A 17666-nucleotide genomic window follows, 5' to 3' on the forward strand; every position below is an offset into this window, starting at 1 on the left:
AACACGAAAACTATTTAATATCTTACAGCAAAAATTGGCAGATATGTGAGGCAGGCCTTAAAGTGGCGCCTTTTGCTATTTACAGAGTTTTGGCATTTTCATTTTTCCCGGTTTCCATGGAAACAAGTTGGACTTAGTCTGAACATGGAGGGATGGACTTTGTTTCCGGAGCACAACTTGAAAACTGATTCATATCTTTCAACAGATCTTGGCAGATATATGAGACAGATCTTGAAGTGGTGCCTTTAGCTGTTTACAGATATATGGCATATGTATTTTTCATGATTTCCATGGAAATGATTCAGATTTAGTTTAGAAAGCATTAAGTAACTGTCAGATGATTTGTCCTTTCAAATATGTTTGGGCCGGGGGATATGTCATCTTCTGATGACTCTTGTTACTTTATGTGCCAAATTTTAGAATAACTAATTTCTTCTTCTTTTCAGCATTTGTCTTCACAAGTTCTCCAAATGCAACAACCACTACTTGTGATAGAGACACTGTCACATTTAACTGGATCTACTCTTCAGGGTCAGCAAATAGTATTGCATGGACAAAATTGAATGATGATTCAACGACAAATGCGACCTTGGCTTCATTTTCAGTGGGATCATTTATACCAGATTCTGCTTATGGATCAAGAGTTACACAAGTAGGAAATGCTGGAATTACTCTCAGTAATGTAACACCAGCAGATGATGGCATCTATCAAGTTGAGGTTGCAGATTTCTCTTCTTCTTTGAAAGGAACAACTACAACTTTGACAGTTTTTGGTAGGAGATCAATTGATTACTGTAACATTTCAAGTTAAACTCTCAATTTGATATCAGAACTGTGATTTCTTCCAAATTCATTTTTATCCCCCTATCATGTAATGCCTCGTCTGTCCACCCATCTGCTGTCCGTCGGTCTGTAATCATTTTGTTTCCGGGGCAGAACTCAGAAACCGTTCAATATTTTTAGGCCAAACTTGGTAGATATAATAATCTCAACCTATAGTTCGGACTTAGTATCAAAATGGCAGGATGGGCTTCGTTTATGGAGTACAACTCGAAAACCATTTCATATCTTTGAGCAGATATCTTGGCAGATATATGAGACAGATCTTGACGTGGTGCCTTTAGCTGTTTACAGATATATGCCATTTATATTTTTCATGATTTCCATGGAAACAATTCAAACTTATTCTAAAAAGAACATTAAGTAACTGTCAGATGATTTGTCCTTTCAAATATGTTTACTTCTAGAGTGACAGCATGTTACATGGAATTGTTTCATATTACCCATTCTTATACATAGCAGAGGACTGTTTGTACTGGTATATAAAAAAACAATTCATTTGATGTCAAATGTTTTATACAGTATAGAAAAAGAACCAAATTTCATTGGTATGGTTAATGAAAGCTTCACTTGCCAAAAATATGTGATGAAGTAACATCAGAAACTTTGCTTCATGGCTGATAACTGCGTCTAAGCTCTGGTTGTACAGGGCCTGGGAAGCAACGGTAAGGATGCACCCAATATGCTTTTTACAGGTTACTTTTTTGCATAAACGTATTGATATAGCATTCCTTTAACGGTGACAGTGCCCCTTAACTGAGAAATGTTAACTTGTTCCCCGTTGTAGCTGTTCAAAGTGGTCTGTCAGATAACTCTTAATCACTTTTGATACATTCAGAAGCTTACAATTGACTCTCCTCTTCATTTTCTTTCATATCATATGTTACATCATGTCACTATTGGAGTCATCTACAAGTCAAAACTGTTCAGGCAACAATCACCTGCCATACAAAAAGATATGCCTCTGTGCACTGTAGATCAGTCTATCTTCATTGACAAAGATCTCTTTGCTGGTATGTTGACTTTTTGCATTTACATGATCTCAGTTCAACCAATCCATATGGGGAGCAGGTTCTCTCGACATCAGAAAAGGGATAAGCTGACCGTCACAAATTACCAACCTGGGTCAACTGGTGAAGGAATCTTCATGACTGGTTGTGTGCACATATCCGCTTGGTAGTTAACTCACTCAATGAGACGTTTTAGAGTGTTTCATGTTGGTATGAGTCTTTATCCCACCGGCATGTAATGCGGGGGGATATAGTCGACGCCTCTGTCCGTCCGTAATCATTTTGTTTCCGGAGTATAACTCAGAAACCGGTCAATATTTTTACTCCAAACTTGATAGATGTTATGATCTCAGCCTATAGTTGTGCCTTTTGCTATGTACAGAGTTTTGGCATTTTTTAATGTTTTTCTATGGAACATTTTGGTGTTAGTCTAGTGGTGGGGCAGGCTTCGTTTCCGGAGCATAACTCAAAAACCGTTCTATATTGTTTTGCAAAACTTGGTAGATATATGTGACAGACCCCAAAGTGGTGCCTTTTGCTATGTACAGGTTTTTGTGCTTTATTATTTTCTCGGTTTCCATGGAAATGTTTCAGACTTAAGTCCGAATGGGCTTCGTTTAAGAATGGGCTTCATTTCCGGAGCAGAACTCAAAAACTGTCCAATATTTTTCTGCAAAACTTGGTAGATATGTGTGGCAGGTCCTAAAATGGTGCATTTTGGTATTTACAGGTTATTGTGATTTATTATTTTCTCGGTTTCCATGGGAATATTTCGGACTTAGTCTCAAAATGGAGGGATGTGCTTCATTTCCGGAGCATAACTCAAAATCTGTTCAATATTTTGCTGCAAAACTTGGTAGATATATCAATCAGAAGCTGCACTGGTGCCTTTTACTAGTTACAGGTTTTTGTGATTTCTTAGTTTTTCAGTTTCCATGGAAACAATTCAGACGTCTCAAAAGTGAGAGGTGTGTTTCGTTTCTGGAGCAGAACTCAAAAACTTCTTAATATCTGTCAGTGTAACTTGGTAGATTTATGTGGCAGACCCCAAAGTATTGCCTTTTGGTATTTACAGGTTTTTGTGATTTATTATTTTCTCAGTTTCCATGGAAACGGTTCAGAATGGAGGTCTCAAAATGGAGGGATGGGCTTCGTTTCCGGAGCAGAACTTAAAAACCATTTAATATTTTTCTGCAGAACTGCAGATATATCAATCGGAACCTAACGTGGTGCCTTTTGCTACTTACAGGCTTTTGTGATTTCTTAGTTTCTCGGTTTCCATAGAAGTGAGAGGTGTGGTTCGTTTCCAGAGCAGAACTCTTAATATCTGTCAGTGTTATTTGGTAGATATGTGTAGCAGAGCCCAAAGTGGTGCCTTTTGCTGCTTACATGTTTTTCTGATTTATCATTTGCTTGGTTTCAATGGAAACATTTCCGACTTAGTCTCAAACTGGAGGTATGGGCTTCGTTTCCGGAGCAGAACTCAAAAACCGTTCAATATTTTTCAGCAAAACTTGGTATATATATATCAATCAGAACCTAAAGTGGTGCCTTTTACTATTTCCAGGTTTCAGTGATTTATCATTTTCTCAGTTCCCATGGAAACGTTTTTGACTTACTCTCAAAAGTGAGAGGTGTGTTTCGTTTCCAGAGCAGAAGTGAAAAACTTCTTAATATCTGTCAGTAAAACTTGGTTGATATGTGTGGCAGACCCCAAAGTGGTGCCTTTTGCTATATCCTCTTTTTTTTTATGTATTATTTTCTCAGTTCCATGAACATGTTGTTTCCAGAGCACAGCTCGAAAAACATTTCATATCTTTCAAAAGATCTTGGCAGATATATGAGACAAATCTTGAAATGGTGACTTTTTCTGATTACAGAAAAATGGCATTTATACTTTTCATGAATTCCAGGGAAACAATTCAGACTTGGTCTAAAAACACAATAAGTAACTGTCTGATGATTTGTCCTTTCAAATATGTGGGTGCCGGAGGGATATGTCTTGTTTTCAATACTTCATCTACAGACATCACTGGATTATTTGGTACAAAGTTTTAAAGAAAGCATGAGAAACCTGTCCACAAGATGTAGTGACTGTTTCCTGAACATCAGAATTGTGACCCATTTGTTGAGTGGAGCTTCGTCATTCATTTGGAAGACTGAATAGATTTTCCATCAATCCTGATGAGCACATTGACATTTCTGGTGTTCCTTTTACAATGGCTCATTCAGATGGAACATTAAGAAAGAACATCAAGTGCCGTTTGTAAGAAGAACTTTAAAAAGGAGTTTTTGGTTCTTTACTGCTTATACTGGCATGATATGCATTGAGATAAATTCTGATATGCATTGGCTGATATGCATTGAGATAGTTAGTCAAAGTAGGGGAATGAATCAAAGATGCTCGTCAAGTAAAGATTGTTGGTAAAAACACACCACTACCACAACAATGGGACAAATCAGCGGTCCTCTCAACATGTCTAGTCTTGTTGCTCTTACGTACAAACAATGGAGTTCTGTTGGTCCGGCCATGCTACCTGTTGGTAGGCCTGAGGCACAACAAGGTACATTTGTAGTTCTTATGATGTCCTGACCTGTTTTAGCAATAACTGTAAAACAAGATTGAATGAGACAGAACGTGTAATGATTATATATTGTATGATGCTTGTTTGATCATAAACAGTTGTCAGTATGTCTACCTTGTCTCTTTCCCATCCCCAGACAGTTGGTATTACGTATAGACAGGGAAGAAATGTGCCTTCACCCCATGTGAGCAATGTTTCCAGGCAGTTCAAACCCGTCCTTAGTGTATATCCATTCTGAATTAGACCTACCACGTTCTTAATGTACACTAATACATTCTAACTCTTTCTTAACTCAACCAGCTCTTATTCAGACACACACTTCTTCCCTTTCGCATTACATTCTCACTCTGATTCCAGTGTGTGCAGTGGTAATAGCAGAAATGTCCTAGTTTGATTTCAAGTAGCCAGCCCATTCTTATTTCCTTTATCAATTTCAATATGGAAACATCGACATTACCAATGTTCCATAGAAGAATGAGGGTGGACCAAGAAAGACATCTTATTCAATGAAGTGGTGATGCATTCAAGAATTTCATCAAGCATGGGTGGGGTGATTCTCAAAAAATTGTAGAAGGATTCATGATCATTAAGGTGGAGATCTTCTATCAGTTGATGAAATGTTCCCCACCTATTGGCTTCTCAGATTAAAGCCAGTTTCTCACCCAACAAGTTCTTGTTCGTTTTCTCCTTTCTTGCTTTACCAACCCAGTGTACTCTTGTCCTGTTTCCAATAAGAATTGCAGGAAATAAGCATTCAGCTTGTTGATAGCTGCAAATTTGTTCATGTTTCACAGGCAGAAATCTTTTATCCCAAATGGAGAACATGTGAAAATGCATGTCTGTATACCCTACCGTGTCATATCATAATGCACACAGTGTTGACATAGTAATGTCTGTGTGAGACCTACATAAATGTACAAAGGGGTAGAACTTGATGAGAATCCATTGCGCTCTTTTAGAACAAAGAAGAAATGTATTACAAATTTCTTAAGAACAATTTATTTGGTTTTGAGAATATTTACATGGAACAGCAATCTACCTACGAACATAATGTGGTCGAGTTTCATCTGTCTGCAAAAGGAGTGGACCTGGTGGAAACTCTGTACAAACGTATTACAACTGATGCCCAACTATAATATGTCTGCACACAACCCCATTAAGACTGAAGTATGGCAAGTCTATCCGTCATATGGCAATCTTGTTTGAGATATGTAAATACTCCGTCCCATTTTAGAACATGTAGGATGTTGGACATTGGGAATTGTCTTACTACAGTCCTCTGAAACTCACCAACTACATTCACACAATTAGGTGACAATCAGGATGTTGTTGGTCATTACATCTTGTGGACAGTTTGTAAGTTAAGTGTATAAACCAAACAATCCAATGATGTCTGTAGATGAAACAAGACATTGAATGAAAAGCTCCCACCAACATCCAACAGTCTAAAATATCACATTGAGCAAGTAAACTACCAAGTGCATGTTTGGAAATACTATCTGCAGCCAATCCTATTCATTCACCAGTTGACCAGGTCGGAGCATTTGTGATGGTCAGCTTATCCCTGGTGTTCTGATGTCGAGAGATTCTGTTCCTCATGGAGTGGTTGAACTTACATTGAGTAAATGCAATAAAGAGAGATCTATGTCAATGCAGATAGAATGATGTATTGTGCACAGAGACACGTCTTTTGGTATGGCAGTTAATTATTGCCTGAACAGCTTTAACTTATAGATGACTCCAATTCTGACACGATGTAACATATGATATGAAAGAACATGAAGAGGAGAGTTAATTGTAAGCTTCTGAATGTGTCAAAAGTGATTAAGAGTTATCTGACAGACCCACTTTCAATAGCTACAAGAAGAGCTTAGATGCAGTTATCGACCATGAAGCATAGTTTTCTAACACTTTGGATAATGTTATTTCATCAAATATTTTAGGATTGTATTAACCATACCAATGAAATTTTTTTTCTATACTGTGTTAAGCATGTGACACCAAATGAACTGTTTGTTTTACATGTCAGTACAAATTTAGTCCTCTGCTATGTATAAGTAGTAAAACTACAATGGCGGCCATCTTGGTGGTCATTTTGAATTCTGGGTAATGTGAAACAGTTCCATGTAACATACTGTCACTCTAGAAGTAAACAGGAAACCAAAACAACTGGTTCTAGTTACAAGAATAATGTAAACTTTCAATAAATAAATCACCACCACACTTTCCATGAAATGTTGGTGAATCGCCAAAATCCCCTCTCTCAAAGAATAAGCTATAAAACATTATATTACCATGATATGACTATACAAAATTACTTGTTTTGTGCCCAAGCCACCAATCTAGAAGAGACAAGTGTTCAAAAACATCAAAAGTATCAACATTGTATGTAAATGGAGACATTCGGTGTTAATTTTTGTATAAATTTAAGTGCTGAGAAGGCAACACACAACAATTCAAAATGGCGGCCATTTTTATTTTTTTCAAGAACAAAAATATGTCAAATAATTTCTACATCCTTTAGCAATACACGAAAGTCAAAATGAAAGTGATCAGATTGATAGTAGAAAAACTATCCATGATTAACTTTAAAGTGTTGTTGGACAGCCAACCAAATGTCATGAAAATGCTCTCAGACCCCACCACATAAGATGGCCAGTAAAAAAATCCTGATACTACAATCTGAGAGTATTACAGGCCTTTTCATGCGCTCAAGACATCATACTAACTGAAAATAGTGTCAAATTTTTCAACTGCCTCCTGGACCAGTACTTAGTTTTGAAAACATTTGATGTTGGACTTTTGCCTTTGAATGTTTTCAGATATTCCAAGTGGAGCCATAAGAGCCTCTTATTCAAATAAGACAAATTTGGTGAAGTGTGATGGACTTTCATCCCTTGGATATGGTTCACTTTCCTTGATGCTGGTAAGTTGATATACTTTGACGGTGTATGCATTATGTATTTTATGTAAAATATACCTATATAGCGATGAGGAATTCTTTTGCATCTTAACTTTTACTTCATGTGTCAGTTATTCATAGAAATGAAATGATTGCTTTATGAATAATATTGTTGGTCATGTACAGTTCCTATGTTCCACTTTGGTCCTGTTCATATGTACACATTTAGCCATGTGTATTTTTTACACACATAAGCAAAATGCACCTTTTTATCCCACTGGCATGTAATGCAGGAGAACATAGTCGACACCTCGTCCGTCCATCCATTCCCCGTCCGTCTGTCCGTTTTGTTTCTGGAGCTTAACTCAGAAACCGTTCAATATTTTTAGACCAAACTTGATAGATATAGCAATCTCAGCCTATGGTTGTGCCTTTTGCTATTTACAGATTTCCGGCATCTTTTTTTTTTGTTTTTCCATGGAACATTTTGGTGTTAGTTATATGGTGGGATGGGCTTCGTTTCCGGAGCAGAACTCAAAAGCCGTTAAGTATTTTTCTGTAAAACTTGGTAGATATATCAATCAGAACCTGAAGTGGTGCCTTTTACTGTGTACAGGTTCTTGTGATTTATTATTTTCTCAGTTTCCATGGAAACATTTCAGACATAGTCTGAAAAGTGAGAGGTGTGTTGTGTTTCCGGAGCAGAACTCAAAAACCATTCAATATTTTTCTGCAAAACTTGATAGATATATCAGTCAGAAGCTGAAGTGGTGCCTTTTGCTATGTACAGGTTTTTGTGATTTATTATTTTCTTGTTTTCCATGGAAACGTTTCGGACATAGTCTGAAAAGTGAGATGTGTGTTTTGTTTCCGGAGCACATCTCAAAAACCGTTCAAAGTTTTTCTGCAAAAACTTGGTAGATATGTCAATCAGAACTTATAGTGGTGCCTTTTGCTATGTACAGCATCTTGTGATTTATTATTTTCTTGGTTTCCATGGAAATGTTTTGGACCTAGTCTGAAAAGTGAGAGGTGTGTTTCGTTTCCAGAGCAGAACTCAAAAACTTCTTAATATCTGTTTGTAAGACTTGGTAGATGTGTGTGGCAGACCCCAAAGTGGTGCCTTTTGGTTTTTAAAGGTTTTTGTCATTTTTTTTCTTGCTTGTGATGTATTACTTTTTTGGTTTCCATGGAAACATTTAGTCTCAAAATGGAGGGGTGGGCTTCGTTCCCAGACGAAAACCATTTCATATCTTTCAACAGATCTTGGCGGATATATGAGACAGATCTTGAAATTATGACTTTGCTGGTTACAGATATATGGCATTTATAATTTCCATGAATTCCATGGAAACAATTCAAACTTAGTCCAGAAAAACGTTGAGTAACTCCCAGATTATTTGTCCTTTCAAACATGTGGGGGCCATTGGGATATGTCATCTTCTGATGACTCTTGTTAAAATTTTTGGCCCTGTTCACATGCACCTGTTTGCACACATATGTATAAATACAGATGTTTAGGATATCCATTGAGGGTGATGAAAGTTGTTTTGAGGTGGTCGATTTCATCTTGGAAGTATGCTGGGTCCCAGATAGCCTTGGCGTGTCTGGTTAGGGTTGTTACAATGGCTCATTTAATTTATGGATGGTGGTTGGATAAATAATGAATATACTGGTCAGTGTGTGTTGGTTTTCTATAGACAGAAGAAGTGATCTTGTTGGATGAATTATCGAGGGACACATCAAGAAAGGGCAACTTGTCTTGATCTTCAGTTTCCATGGTAAACTAACAACTAGTAGAGCAGATTGTTGCCACCACCCTCCATCAACAAAATAATCGTTCACAGAAAACTTAACCAGCTCCCATCAGGATTAACATTCCATACCAAGGCCAGATTAGCCATCACATCAGCCGACTCATTAGAAGAATTACAAGTTTGGATGTGACATTTTATTCTGTTAAAACTTTAAAAACCATCCTGAGAGCAAATGGGAGAGGTGGCAGCAACCAGAATGAGTCCAATTCCAGAGGATGTATAGACACAATTTCTTGTGATTGTGGAATCAGCTATATTGGAGAAACTTGTCGGCCTTTCAACATTAGACTAAAAGAACACAAAACTTCGTTTGAAAAATCTGACCTTAAATCTGCACTCTCAGGACACATTGTTAAAAATCAAAATCACTCTATCAACTGGCAACACTCTCAAATCTTGGCTTCCAACGTCAATAATTGGCGGAAACGAAAACTTCTTGAGTCAATCTTCATTAGAAGATTAGTACCAGAGATCTAGGGGTTTACCTCCCTAGTGCCTGGTGCATCACCAAAAATATTGTAGTAAACAGACCGACAAGGGCACCCATGGATGAACAATAACTTCTATGCACTGTAGTATATAGTATTACTTTACATGCTATACATGCAATACATTTATCAAAAAATCTTTGTACATGTCCAAACTTACAATTTGGTATAATAATAATCTGTCATTTCTAATTTAATCCAACAACACTTTAACTATATATACAAAATAAGATGTATTCATTCTATAAATCATGTTAGTTGTAACCATTCACTACTAATTCTATTATGTTGTCATAGCATTCCTGTTAGCTACTGGTATCATGTTGTCATAGCATTGTCACGTCATAAGCATTGTGAGGTCATGGGCAGAGTTAACAGTTAGTCTTACTTGTCTGTTCAGCTCAACCTGATGAGGGGGTTAGGATAAGCCCCGAAACTTCGTGAAAATACACCCAAGAAGTTGCTTTCCATAAAATTTGTCCTGTATTACTTTTATCTGGTAATAATTATCTTATTTTCTTGGAAATTTAGTTACGGGTGCATTCAAGGAAGAGTTTCCTACGCATTCAGCGCAGCCATTGTCTCCTCTCATGCCTCTTCCTTTATCCCCATCCCCCTCTTCACTCCACACCCCCAAAATTTTTCGAACAGCCGTTCCTCTCTCTTCTTCACCTCATCAACTAACATGAGTCGCTCCTCCTCAGTTCAATTCGGCCTCCGTTTGGGTTCACTGCCGTCAAAGGCCATTCTCAATGTTGCAGTCTTATCGATCGATAGACGATTTCGCGAGCAGACGACTTCTTCTGTGTTTACAATAGAAACTGAAGTTGATTTCCGCGCCAGGGACACTTACAACATGTTTAAAAGTTTAACTGAGATCGATCTGAAATTCTGTGTTAAAAACTCTGTCGAGTTTGAGTTGAAAGTGTTTCGAGAAATGGAAAACTTGAGAAAACTCAGTTGAGTAAAAAACTCAGACTCAGTTTGAGATCTGAGTAAAAACTTAAGTTTGTTTCGAGAAATCAGGGCCAGGAGATAGGTTCTCAGGCTATATAGCCAACATTCAATTAAAATATAAACACTCCAAATTGAATAACCATTTATAACAGAAAACGTCCAGTTCAAGTCATTATTTGCGTATTACAGCACAGCTCTGCCAATTCCTGCATGACATCGTCACGAGTGACTTTGCCTGGCTTATCTTGCCCATCATCTTCCATATCTCTCTGCAAGGGTTCTTCCACATGCCAGATTTCGTCAGAGTGTTGATTGTGAATCTCACATATGTTGTGAAGCACAACACACGCAGCTATTTCAGTGCAGGAAAACTCTTCATCCACATCCAAACGTTTCTGCAAGCATCTCCAACACCCTTTCAGTCTTCCAAAAGAGTTTTCTATTGTCATTCTGGCACTACTCAAGCGAGAATTGAAAACCCTTTGACTGCTGGATAATGCTCCACGATTAGGAAACGGTTTCAGTATTTCCATGGCTGAGCTGGATCTCCAAGAATGACAACTGGCAGCTGCACATCCTTGTCTGATATAGACACTTTTTAAAACCACTCTGGAAAAAGGTGCGATTCCTCACCTTTCTGAAAGATTTCAGAATTAGAAAAAACTCTGGCATCATGAACTCATCCTGGCCATCCAGTGTTTTTTTATCTTTGAAGACATATTTGTCATCACAGACGGGCTGAAGAATGAGGGAGTACTAGCCCTTATGGTTTAGATAATCCCCATGAGCTTCCTGCGATGCAAGGATAGGAATGTAACATCCATCTATGGCTCTGGCACTGTTTGGAAAACACCATTTGCGCTCAAATCCGTATCATGTCCTTCAGATCTTCATTTAGGGGAAACATTACATATTCCAGCAGCAAAATATCGCATATGGTCTGACAAACTTCATGAATACATTTACAAACAGTAGACTTGCCAACACCAAACAGATTTCCCACAGTTCTATATTCTGATATTGAAGCCATCCAGTATATTGCTATTCCAACTTTATGTTGTGAATGGCTTCGTCACTGGCTTTTAAGCAATCCTGCAGTTTTGTGCAGGTAAGATCAAACGCTCCTTTGTTCATTCGAAAATTATCGTACCAGTCGTTTTTCATCATTCGATTTATTCGTTTCGCGCCACCAAACAGACTTTATTCCAGAGACTTATTGCAAGAGCAGGACATATCTGATACTGTGTTTGTCTTCTAAAGTGTCATCGATAAGAGAACATCTTTCTCTGATGAAGTTGAGAGGACAAATGAGACAAACTGATAATTTATTGTTTGCACTTTCAAGTTTACTCACTCTACATAAATTCCATGTGAACGCAAAGTAAAATTACTATTACACACGTAAGTATATTTACACATGAGCAAATTTACTTATATGAGTAAAGATTGCAAATGCACATGTGAGCAAATTTGCACCTAGTCAGGGGATGGTGCAAAAGTATATTTCCATTTATCTAGCCTCGGACATTGACTAAGTGATCTTTCATAATTTTCAATGTATCCCGCTCACAAGCAAAGAATGTCGAACTTAATTGGTACTTCTTGGTAGTTATATTATATCTCAAATAACATTGAATCATGTATGATGTACAGAAGTTGATTGATGTTTTTTGGCAAATGCAAATTGAGGGAAGGGAGGTTGCTCTACATCTGGTTTTTTTGTCTGCAAAATCTGGTGATGGATACAAAAAGATTCAAGCAATTCAAAATTAACATTGATAAGTTCGGTAAGGTGAAACATTGTTAACTGGTCCCTCGGACCCATTGGTTGATGTATTTCAGGCTCAAGGAACATTGTTTGTACATCAACCCTTATCTCACCTCACACATATGTTAGAGGGTGTGTTTGTATTTATCATTGACTAAGTGATAGTCATTGTTGGGTCACAATGTTTAGAGTTTTGAGTGTGTATGTGGGTTACTTTTCATATCATATATGATGTCAGTAGTATTTTTGAGCAGCAGGCCTTCTTGATAGTGCTTCAGTTACCTGCCCTTGGCAATCTATTGTTTACTTCCTGTACACTAAAGTTCTAAGTGAATGAATAAAAAGAGAGAGCCACATTTTGCTGGACTGTGTATCGCATATAAAAAGACTGGTTGTTCTGTTGTGCGACTGAAAATCACACATGGACTAACACACAGACTTGTTCTCTAAATTATTGGAGTTCTGCCTTTGTCTACATCAGTGCATCATTCAACACACAGGATCATGAATTTCCCTCACTCTACAATATCGAGTCGATCAATGTTCTTCAGACACGTTTGAACAACCGTTTCTCAATGAATCTTCAAACACATCTACACACGTAGTCACTTGACCTGGCCTGCCATTCCAGAATGCGAGTTCATGGGAGCCATGTCACAGCTGATGGCCAATCACAAAGTCAAGGCATGGCACGGCACGGCATGCCCGGAGCCCATCGCAACCAAGCCATTGTCGAGAGATTCAATCGCATCTTAGTCAAACGCCTATTCTCTCACCAGTACACGCAGGATTTAATCCATCTCCGAAACAAAAATACGGAATAGGATGTGTGCTTATCAACAACAAAGTCGCCAAATCTGTGAGCAAGAAACCCATGGAAGCCATCTGAATGAAATCCATCACTGCCAAAGCATGGATAACTGAGCTCAGCGATCAGTAAAAACATTACCACACCAGGTCATTGTGAGGTAATTGTACCAGTGGGGTGAATATCAAGGGAGACATTGGAAAACTCACATGGTCCATGAAAACGTACCACAGTTTATCTCCCAGACATGCAATGCGGGGGGATATAGTCGACACCTCGTCTGTTTGCCTATCCATCCGTCTGTTGTTAACAGAGTTTTGTCATTTTTATTACCCCCTGGCATGTAATGTGGGGGGATATATAATAGACGCCTCGTCTGTCTGTCTGTCCGTCCGTCCATAATCATTTTGTTTCCGGAGCATAACTCAGAAACTACCTCAAAGCATAGTTGTGCCTTTTGCTATGTACAGAGTTTTGGCATTTATAATTTTTTTTGTTTTTCCATGGAACAGTTTGGTGTTAGTCTAATGGTGGGGTGGACTTCGTTTCCGGAGCACATCTCAAAAACCGTTTAATATTTTTCTGCAAAACTAGGTAAGTAGGTATGTGTGGCAGACCCCAAAGTGGTGCCTTTTGCTATTTACGGGGTTTTGTGATTTATTATTTTCTCGGTTTCCTTGAAAACGTTTCGGACTTTGTCTCAAAATGGAGGGATGGGCTTTGTTTCCAGAGCAGATCTCAAAAACTGTTTAAAAAGTTTTCTGCAAAACTTGTTTCATACATAAGTCAGAACCTAAAGCAGTTCCTTTTGCTCTTTACAGGTTTTTGTGATATATTATTTTCTCGCTTTCAATGGAAACGATTCAGACTTTGTCTCAAAAGTGAGAGGTGTGTTTCTTTTCCTGAGTACATCTCAAAAAGGTCCTAATATCTGTCAGCAAAACTTGGTAGATATGTGTGGCAGACCCCAGCGTGGTGCCTTTTGCTATTTATAGTTTTTTGTAATTTATCAGTTTTTGGGTTTCCATAGAAACATTTCGAACTCAAAATGGAGGGATGGGCTTCGTTCGGGATGGGCTGAACAGCTCAATGGTCACTTGTCACTTTGGCAATCTCGGGGGTTCCAATGTCTTTTGCTGACTGTTTAGAAAGGTGCAAATTCTTCCACCAGAATGATCAACAGGCCCTTCATCAGTCGAGCAGGCACGTTTCCACAAAATATCGCTTTTTTCTGTGACGAGCTTCGTAGAACACATCACGTGATCGTTCAAAATAAAACGGCTTGTGAATCTCAAGGAGTTTGAAAGTAGAGCAGAATGCTAAATTGATTCCCAAATACGTCAGTGATAGCCTTATGTGTTTTTTCATTGCGGCAAGATCGACGCACAACTGACTTGACGGACAAGTGGCTGGACAATGCCCTGGTATTTCATATTATTTCATATTTCAGAGGGTCAGACACTGTTCGTAAACAATGAGGTTTTGTGAGATCATGCACAGATTGTTGGTGATGCTCACTGACTGATGATTTTGACCCCATGGGTTCCCTCAATCTTGAAAACGGATGTAGTTTTGGACATTATTTATGATTACAGTATACACATGAACATTAATTAAGGACCACCCAGTTTCATGCTGTAAAATTATGTTTAACACAACACAACAGTCATTCATAATATGGAAACCAAACACATAGTTATAATTTTGTTAAATGAGCTGGCTAAAGTGTCAATCCATCAACTACCAACACTGCTGCTACTTTCGGCTGTAATTTATTGAAGATCATATGGGGGCACTAAGAAGATTATGAATAATCATGTCCAAAACTATGGTCAGTACACAAAGTTCTCAAAAAACGTTCACTGTTCAATCCTAAGCCAACAGTAATGGTGACAAAAGTATTAGGTGTATCCACCCCTCGCACGGATAACTGCTGCAGCCCTCCTCCTCGTGCTGGAATGCGCATCATACCTCATAGCCTGGACTAATAGTGAGATTGAGGCAAACTCTCAAAACCCTAAACATCTATTTTCCATATTGTTTAAGCTCTTAGGAAAAACAAATAACTTGACTTTACCACAAGGTGACCTCCAAATCACTGCCGAGGGATTGAACAAATATGTCACAGAGAAAATTATGTCATTTTCTTGGAACGGTGTGTGAGAATATCTCATCCAAAGAATTTACTGGTCAGTCGCTAATGTCTTTTGATCCTGTCTGTGATGTTGATATTCGGCAGATCATTATGTCCTCATCTTCCACCCACAGTCACCAGTATTATCAACAAAAGTTTGGAAACCGGCATATTCCCATCCAGCAGCTTCAAAACCACCTTGATTAGGCCTCTTATAAAGAAGTTTTCACTAGATTCTGAACAGTATTCAAACCACTGACCAGTTTCAAACTTATCTTTTTAGTCTAATGTGCTGGAGAAAGTTGTGAAATACCAATTAATTTAACACTTGAACAAATTTCAGTTAATGGATAAGCATGAGTCTGTATACAGAGCATCACACAGTTCAGAAACAGCTTTGAATTGTGTGTTGGACATAGTCATCATTGCTGTCTTGCTTGTTATGCTGGACCTTCATCTGCTTTTGATACGGTTGACCATGACAGTGTGTAGTCGATCCATCAACCTGATTTTGGCATCACAGGCACCATTTTAGAACTGTTCCAATCATACCTGTCCGTCAGGTTTCAGTATTGTTACGAGTGTGTATTTCCTGTATATTTTGTTATTAATTCCGTATTAATTATTATTGGGTCACAATGTTTAGTGTTTTGCATAGTAAATATTATGGGTCACATTTCGTTTTAATATCTGGTCAACACTTTTAGCATTCTGGCATTCCGAAATTTACCTGCTCCTAGTTTTCAATGTTTCACTTCCGGAATACAGCTTCGAGACCATTCTACAGTGTTGACGATGTTAGTTTGTGCCCGAACTTTCGGGAAGTGGCTTAGTTTATATAAATAGGCCGGTTGCCGTGTGGAGGGCGACACTCTCACTGATATTCATACCTGTCTGCTGGATTTACTACTCTGCCAAGCTTGGATATACTGCCAACACTTGAAATCCTGAATCTACATCATCTGCTGTCGCACCGATTGCTTTGTTTACATTTTGCCGTAGCTGTTCCCTCTCACATCAAGACTTTGGTGAGTTTGATATATTGTATTTTTGTGACCCACTGACTTAGATTTTGTCTCTCTTGAAATGTATTTGTAATCAGCATTGATATATTGACTTGTGACTCTGTATATCTCGCTCTCGTGGTTTAACAATATATTATTTGAACGTAAACAACTTGTCTTTGTGCTGTTTTGCTGGTTTACAAGGGGATTTCGTAAATAGTTTGTCACGGCAAATTCTTAACCGTAACAGTATGTACAAATTGGTGATCTCCAATCATCTTCCTCAGTGCTCACATGCGGGGTACCCCAGGGTTCCGTGTTGGGACCAATCCTCTTCATGATGTATGCAAAATCTTTGGGTCACCTTATTGCACAGCACCAGGTCATTAGCCATTTCTATGGTGATGATTCACAACTGGTTGACAAAATGGATTTGTCAGAGACTAACCAAGCGTCCACCATACACAACATGGAGTTGTGCCTCAGTGACGTCAAGTCATGGATGACATCAAATATGCTGAAAATGAATGACAGTAAAACAGAGGCTATACTGTTTGGTCCACCTGCCAGGGTAAAAAAGTGTCACTTTGATCATCTTCAGATTGGGGACACATCCATCGCCTTCTCCACTGCTGTGACAAAATCTGGGAGTCTACTTGGACAACAGTCTCTCCATGAAAATTCAAATAAATCAACTATACAAAACTGTTCACTGTCACATCCATAATATATCCAGCATTCGCCACCAACTCACCCAAGACACCACTGCTCTGCTTGTTTGTGCCCTCATTCTGTCAAGAGGGCATTCTGTCAAAGTGCCTGCAATCTCTCCAAAATAAAGCTGCCCGTCTCGTTACCCACTCTAAGCCCTCCTGTGACATACATTTTATTCTGGATTCCTTACACTGGTTACAGATCCATGAAAGAATTGATTATAAGATACCCACTTTCGCTTACCTGTGTGTAAACTCCACTGCTCCTTCTTACCTGTGTGATCTTCTCACACCCTTCACTCCTGCTCGTGTCCTCAAATCCAGTAACCAACACCTGCTGGGTCCTCCACCATTCAACTTCAAGACATTTGGTGCTCACTCTTTGGTGCGTCTGTTGCAACTGCACTATGGAACTCACTTCTACATAAACTACATACAGCTCCATCTCTTCAAGCATACATGCGTAACCTCAAAACACACCTTTGCAGCTGATACAAACCGTAACTTTCTCTAAGCTCGTATTTACAACTCCCTTCTGACGTAACTTTTGATGTGTTTGTTATTTTTAATTGTTTGTGCGCGCTATGAGCATGCCCCTTAGTGGCATGGAGTATTGCACAATATAAGTACCCTCATTATT

At 38.5% G+C, this 17666-nt stretch overlaps 1 protein-coding gene across 4 annotated transcripts in view; it reads left to right on the plus strand.

Moving 5' to 3' along the window:
- The window catches only part of LOC137287118 (uncharacterized), a 142982-nt gene that overhangs the window by 52985 nt on the left and 72331 nt on the right, over positions 1-17666 (plus strand). For all 4 annotated transcript variants that reach the window (XM_067819284.1, XM_067819257.1, XM_067819266.1 and 1 more), the window contains 2 exons: positions 447-773; positions 7258-7361. In XM_067819284.1, the coding sequence (XP_067675385.1) occupies positions 447-773; positions 7258-7361 (431 nt within the window). The remainder of the gene's footprint in view (positions 1-446; positions 774-7257; positions 7362-17666) is intronic.

This window comes from Haliotis asinina, chromosome 1 (genome assembly GCF_037392515.1).
Source record: "Haliotis asinina isolate JCU_RB_2024 chromosome 1, JCU_Hal_asi_v2, whole genome shotgun sequence".
NCBI lineage: Eukaryota > Metazoa > Mollusca > Gastropoda > Lepetellida > Haliotidae > Haliotis > Haliotis asinina.